The sequence below is a fragment of the Sinocyclocheilus anshuiensis genome, unplaced genomic scaffold (assembly GCF_001515605.1).
Source record: "Sinocyclocheilus anshuiensis isolate Anshui unplaced genomic scaffold, SAMN03320099.WGS_v1.1 scaffold479, whole genome shotgun sequence".
NCBI lineage: Eukaryota > Metazoa > Chordata > Actinopteri > Cypriniformes > Cyprinidae > Sinocyclocheilus > Sinocyclocheilus anshuiensis.
Genome location: NW_015551042.1, coordinates 1 through 7,436, shown reverse-complemented (window position 1 = coordinate 7,436; position 7,436 = coordinate 1). Strand labels below are relative to the sequence as shown.

Here is a 7,436-nt window from a genome sequence, read left to right as displayed (position 1 = left end):
TCTTTTTTTTTTTTTTTTTAAGAAAACAATCTGACTAGTATCTTTAGTCATTTTGCTTCTCAAGTAAATATATCTTGCTTTATTAGATATTTGTACTGGAAAACAAGATACATGAATGTATTTCCTTGGATTAAAATATATGCATATATTTATATTTTCATATTTATATTTTTTAAATATATCTTCAATGCCCAAAAAACATATCGGTAGAAAATATATTTACGTAAATATATTTTAAAACACATTTTAGCAAATATAGATTTTTTTTATCATTTCTGTAGATTTTTAAATATATTTTTTGCTGTATATATATATGGAAGTGAGTTTATTTGTTTTGTTTTTTTTGCATTCATTTTCTCTACCTTGACATTCCATCCAGAATTCCTTTCACTTCATGCATCTTTTCTGACCCAAAAAGCACCACGGTGAGATGCGTCCGTCCATCCTGACGAATGCAAGCGTCACTGAGACACAAGGAGAAGAAATGAAGTATCACATGACGTGCAAACTCACCGACGGGTCAAAAGAGGTTCGGTTTTACCTGAAATGTTGCATGAATTGTCTGAATGCATCCACTGTGTCAGCCAGAGGTACGATTATATTGATGAGGATCTGAGATGCATCCATCAGTTCCTCCTTCACCTTCATCAGCGGCGCGAAAGGACGGAAGAACACCAGCCTCCTGAAGTCTGGAACGCTGTTTTCTCTGAACGTGAGATCGTATAATGTTCCTTTGTCCCTCTCTGTGCGAAAGATTCCTGCCATTAAAGAGAAATTACATTTGAAGCAGCCTCTACTGTAAAAAAAATCATCATAATTTTAACAACAAAAGACTGTATAAATGTAACCTGTTCATTTTTAAATAATAGATCTAGATCTAAAATACGTATACAGTAATATACTATTAAAAGGGCAGTTTTTAGAAGTCAAAACAAGTAAAACAAGACATTTATTGTCACTTATATTTGATAGTTTTATATTGTAACAACTTTTTTTCTTAGTTTTTTTGTCATCAGTTCTGCTTTTGTGTGTTGTCAAATGCATGTTTATTGCAGTGTTTTAGTGTAATGTGTGTAAATGTTTATGACACTGTGTGCATCTATATATTAATATTTATCTCAGCTTATGGAAAAACTACTTGTGATTAACTGCGATTCATGATTTTGTCGTTTTAAAGGTATTTGTAAATATATTAAAGGGTAAAAAACAGATTTTAGTCATTTGGTGTATTAACATTATTTCGGTTAATTAAATATACATTTTTACTGTAAAATTTTGCTACACTGCAAAAATATGATTTCCTTCCTCAGTATTTGTGTCTTGTTTTCCAGTGCAAATATCTAAATATTCTCAAATCAACATATATTTACTTGAGAAGCAACATGATTTCAGATATTAAGATAAAAAAATAATCAAAATAAAGTGAGTTTTTGCTTAAAACAAGATCAAATATCTATCATTCCCATACAGCTATAGGTATATATATACTGCAAAAAAATGATTTTCTTAGTATTTTTGAATTGTTTTCTAGTATAAATATCTAAACATTCTTGAATCAAGATGCATTTACTGTACAAGATTTAAGATATTAAGATTTAAAAAAAAAAATGTGTTAGTTTTTGCTTAAAACAAGCAAAAGCCAATGCGGTAGGAAAAATAATCTTAATTCAAAGGCTAAAAAAATTTCTTTTTCTTGCCCCACTGGCAGATATCTTTGCTTGTTTTAAGGAAAAACGAACACAATTTTTGTATATTTTTTTTTAACAGAAAACAAGACTTAATATCTTACGTCATTTCACTTGTACAGTAAATTCATCTTGATTCAAGAATGTTTAGATAGGCCTATTTATACTAGAAAACAAGACAAAAACACTAAGTAAGAGAATCATTTTTTGCTTTGTTTTTTTAGGGTAATGCATTGTAGTAATCAGATTGACCTTCATAGAAATGTTGAGGAGAGTAAACCCTGCGCTGCTGTGAGTCTCTGAGCTGAGGTTCGTTCAGCAGATGCAGCGCTGCTTCTAGCGCTCCGTTCAGCTCGTTCCTGCGGTCCTGACCCATCAGACTTTCCACCGGGAGTCTCGCCAGTCCGCTTTCCAGCTGATAGACCCGGCGGAGGGTGAAGGTCTCAAACGGCAGCACCGCAAACTCATCGGGCAGCCGTTCTCCGGTGAAGATCTCGGCCCGTCGGAGCTGCTTCCTCAGGAACTCCTCCAGCTCTGACTGGTTCTGTTCCTCGAGCTCCACAGCGGATCTCTGCAGCTCTGCTTTCAGCTGTGAGATCAGTCTGGTGAGGTTCCTGCTGTGCTGGAGATAGCGCCGCTCATGCTGCTGCAGTAAAGCCTCGAATGCATCTTCCCCTGCTGGACGTCTGGTTTGGCTTTGAGACCTGCAGGCCTGACGATACAGGAGCAGAACGAAGCAGAAGAGCAGCGCAGCAATCGCACGCTTCCCCAGAAACCATCGCCTCTGCATGACTGACTGTAAAGACACACAGGTCTGGTCGAACAATGCAGATTTGTGCAACTAAAGACACTGTTTTAGTAAAAACATGATGTGATCTGATCCATTGCTTTGGTTCAGAATTCAATTTTTTTTGTTTTTTTGATGTTCCAGCAAGAGTGCATCTGAAACCACAAAAACAAACAGGCGTCGATACACTGCAAAAAAAGATGCTCTTACTTAGTGTTTGTGTCTTGTCTAAACATTCTTGAATCGAGATGCATTTACTTGACAAGTGAAATTATTTGATAATAAATCGTTTTCTAAAAGAAAAAAAAAAAGCATCAACATTTTGAGAGTTTTTGCTTAAAACAAGCAAAAATATATACTAATGCGGTAAGAAAAATAATCTTAATTCAAAGGCTAAACAAGATTATTTTTCTTGCCGCATTGGCAGATATTTTTGCTTGTTTTAAGCAAAAACGAAAAATTTGTATATATATTTTTTACAGAAAATAAGATATAATATCTTACATAATTTCACTTGTGCAGTAAATGCATCTTGATTCAAGAATGTTTAGATATTTATACTAGAACACAAGACACAAACACTAAGTAAGAAAATCATATTTTTTGCATGTGGTTGTGTGCGTTCAATGCACTAATAAACAAAAACTAAACCACTGAAAAATATAAAAGTCCACATAAATACAATCGGCAGCAGAGTTATTGTCATTAACTAAAACTAAAAAGCATTTTTTTATTTGTTACTCGAAACTAAGTAAATGTTAACTGAAATAAAATATTTAAAAATTAAACTTATTTTAGCTCGTTGCCAAGGCAACACTTAGTTTAAGCTGAAGTAATAAATAACTAAACCTAAATAAACTAAGACTAAAAATTAATACAAATCAATAATAAAAATAATGACAAAAACAACATATTTGTTAATTTATTAAAATTACTACAATTAAAGTTAAACAAATTATGTATTTAAAAATAGTATGTCTCTTAAATAACACTGATCTGTAACAATAACCATTTACTGAAATCAATTTTGTTTTAAAACAGACACATATGAGCATTTGCACTATTCACTATTGCCCTGTTTAATACTGTAAAGCTGCTTTGACACAATCTGCATTATAAAAAAATCTAAATAAATAATGGTGAAGAAGAAGAAGAAGATGTGCAGGTTATACGAGTTATTTTCAGCAGATTACACCATATTTGCTAAATGAAATCCAATATAGATTTCAAAAATAGTGTCTGCTTTGCTGGAGACAGTCACCATTTCTGACTAAATATATGATGCATTTTGTAGCATCTTTCGGCAAGCGTTTAAAAGGTGGAATAGTCTTGTATTCTCTCTTGAACAACACAAACACATTCATGTCTTCATCTGATTCTCAGCCCTTTTTCACATGCATGACATTATTTGTTGACAATAAATGGAAAATTTCAACTTATTTTTCTCCCTTCTTCTCCTTTGCAGATTTTAAGTTCATGATACATTTTGAATGCTTTTTGTCATTTGACTGCTTTCATTATTTTGATTTTACAGCTAATACAATCTGAAAAATCTTATTTTGTGAAAAACAGGTAAAGTTTTCATTCATATTTTTGAACTCAGCATCATCAAATAAGGTAATATTAGGCCTTGTTTTTTTTTTTTTTTACAAATAAGAAGAATATTTTCCCAAGATGTAGGGCTGTAACGTTTGTCATATTATTTTGCACATTTTTCATGTATCCAATAAACATTTCAGGTCATTATTTCCTGTTTTCACTTTTTTTTTTCACCTCCAGTTGGACAAAAAAACTCTTATTAGAGATAAAATTGCTGTAAAAACGTATTGAAATATGATTGTAAAAACACTATTTTATGACGTTATATTCAATAATGAGCTACATAGTGCATTCCTGTTTTAAATTATTTGAACAGCATTTATTAAATCAAGCACATGTCTACTTACTGTTGTTGATCAGTCACGCAGGTAATGTTCAGATTCAAGCTGCATTGAAATGTTTACCCTGTCCAGCATGTTTGCATATTACCGGCAGGATCCTGAAGGGGCCCTCTGTGTGCAGCAGCTCCGTCGTGAGGCATCATGGGTAATGCAGAGAGCCGCTCAGTGAGCGCTCTGTTAGGCTCCATGCGACTCCTCCCATCAAAACTATGAAAGACAGGCTGTTCTACAGGTGCTAGAGTTCAGGGCACATATTCACAAAACATCTTAATGCTAAAAGTAGCTCATAACTCGCTGATTTAGGAGAAAATCTTTAAAATAATGTGCGTCAGTCCTAAATTTCGGACTCCTAAATGTTTGCTCTAAGAGTATTTCACAAAGTGTTTTAGCTCTAAAACTAGCTCCTAAATCTGTGAAAGGTTAGGAGCAGTGAAGAGAGTCCTAAACCACAAACTATCCTAAAATAGCTGTTTCCGGCAATCTAACATTTTAGAAACATTTGATAATGAGCTTTAATAAAGGTATCGCCTTTGGTTTTGGAGGTTATCCCGACTCTAAATTATATCCTTGTTTTCATTAACCAGCTGGGCAAGAAGTAACAGCTGCTTGGTTTTCTTTTACGTTTGCACGTCTTACTATCAGCCATGATTATTCTGCTCTGTTAATTAAAAGGATATGTTTATATGCATATCCACTAATTATGAGAAGCATGCTGACATCATGCATAGCAACGAGCTCAGCCCCGCCCCCTTACTCTGAGCTTAAGACTTCTCTCTATTCCTTAGTACAAGTTTGCAGCTTTGTGAATAGGTTTAAAGAGAAAATTATTTTTTCCTGCTATTTAGGAGAACTCTTAGTGGTAAGATCAAATGTTTTGTGAATACGGGCCCTGATCTTCAAAATGAACTTATAGCCCCTTTATAATCATCACTAAAAAGCTGTCACTCATTTTAAATTGCGATCTCACAAAGTTCTGTCATTATAACCAATGAAGCCGACTGCACAATGAATCAATTTAATGTCTACACTTCATTAATAAGAGGAGAAAGCACACAGAACTCGCTGAACAACACTGAACTCCGGTGTTTTGAGCAGTGAGTGGATTATCACTTGAACGCCTCTGATTGGCTGCTGCATTCCAGAAATCAACAGGTATGTCTGTGATTGGCTACATTGCTCAACGCTTCATTGTAATTATGCTCTCGAGAGTGCAAACACACATGCACACTGGACCGCTTGCTAAATCTGTTCCAGTATGCTATTTGTATGAGAAAACTGATCCTCGACCAGCAGTTATGGGCAGCTTTTCCAGAAGCAGCAGGCTAACCAAGCTTGCATCTGTAAATAGTTTTTATTTTAATCGTTCTTGTTGCTTTTGTGCAACAGATGGTCTGAATCAAAAGATTCACGAATTTGCGCCGAAGTCCTGATATGAATCAACTGATTCACAAATGCGCTCCGAGGTCCCGATCTGAATCATTCTTGACACGCGCTCCGGAGGCCCAATCAGGATCGAAAGATTCGCGATTCAAAGTTGAATAAAAAGATTTGCGATATGAGCTCCACAGTCCCGATCGGATTTAAAAGATTTGTGATTTGTGCTCCGAAGTCCCGATATGAATCAAATGATTCGCGATATGTGCTCCGAAGTCCCGATCTGAATCATTCGCGATACGCGCTCCGAAGTCCCGATCTGAATCAAATGATTTGGAATATGTGCTCCGAAGTCCCGATCTGAATAATTCGTGATACGTGCTCCGAAGTCCCGATCTGAACCATTCGCGATACATGCTCCGAAGTCCCGAACTGAATCAAACAATTCGCGATTACAATTCACACTCTGAAGTCCCGATCTGAATCAAATGATTTGGAATATGTGCTCCGAAGTCCCGATCTGAATAATTCGCGATACGCGCTCCAAAGTCCCGATCTGAACTATTCGCGATACGTGCTCCTAAGTCCCGAACTGAATCAAATGATTCGCGATTCAAAGTTGAATAAAAAGATTTGCGAGATGCACTCTAGAGTCCCGATCGGAATCGAAAGATTCCCAATTCACACTCTGAAGTCCCGATCTGAATCAAATGATTTGGAATATGTGCTCCGAAGTCCCGATCTGAATAATTCGCGATACGCGCTCCAAAGTCCCGATCTGAACTATTCGCGATACGTGCTCCTTAGTCCCGAACTGAATCAAATGATTCGCGATTCAAAGTTGAATAAAAAGATTTGCGAGATGCACTCTAGAGTCCCGATCGGAATCGAAAGATTCCCAATTCACACTCTGAAGTCCCGATCTGAATCAAATGATTTGGAATATGTGCTCCGAAGTCCCGATCTGAATAATTCGCGATATGCGCTCTGAAGTCCCGATCTGAATCAAATGATTTGCAATATGTGCTCCGAAGTCCCGATCTCAATAATTCGCGATACGCGCTCCAAAGTCCCGATCTGGATCAAATGATTTGCAATATGTGCCCCGAAGTCCCGATCTGAATCAAATGATTTGCAATATGTGCTCCGAAGTCCCGATCTGAATCATTCGCGATACGCGCTCCGAAGTCCCGATCTGAATCAAATGATTTGCAATATGTGCTCCGAAGTCCCGATCTGAATCATTCGCGATACGCGCTCCGAAGTCCCGATCTGAATCAAATGATTTGCAATATGTGCTCCGAAGTCCCGATCTGAATCATTCGCGATACGCGCTCCGAAGTCCCGATCTGAATCAAATGATTTGCAATATGTGCTCCGAAGTCCCGATCTGAATCATTCGCGATACGCGCTCCGAAGTCCCGATCTGAATCAAATGATTTGCAATATGTGCTCCGAAGTCCCGATCTGAATCATTCGCGATACGCGCTCCGAAGTCCCGATCTGAATCAAATGATTTGCAATATGTGCTCCGAAGTCCCGATGTGAATAATTCGTGATACATGCTCCGAAGTCCCGATCTGAACCATTCGCGATACATGCTCTGAAGTCCCGAACTGAATCAAACGATTCGCGATTCAAAGTTGAATA

At 36.7% G+C, this 7,436-nt stretch overlaps 1 protein-coding gene across 1 annotated transcript in view; it reads right to left on the bottom strand.

The window, feature by feature from the left end:
• The window catches only part of csgalnact1b (chondroitin sulfate N-acetylgalactosaminyltransferase 1b), a 7,251-nt gene extending 4,776 nt beyond the window's left edge, over window positions 1-2,475 (bottom strand). The window contains exons 1-3 of the mRNA XM_016451159.1: window positions 1,938-2,475; window positions 542-758; window positions 363-464 (exon numbers count right to left, since the gene is read on the bottom strand). Of these exons, the coding sequence (XP_016306645.1) occupies window positions 363-464; window positions 542-758; window positions 1,938-2,475 (857 nt within the window). The remainder of the gene's footprint in view (window positions 1-362; window positions 465-541; window positions 759-1,937) is intronic.
• Window positions 2,476-7,436: the final 4,961 nt, after the last annotated feature.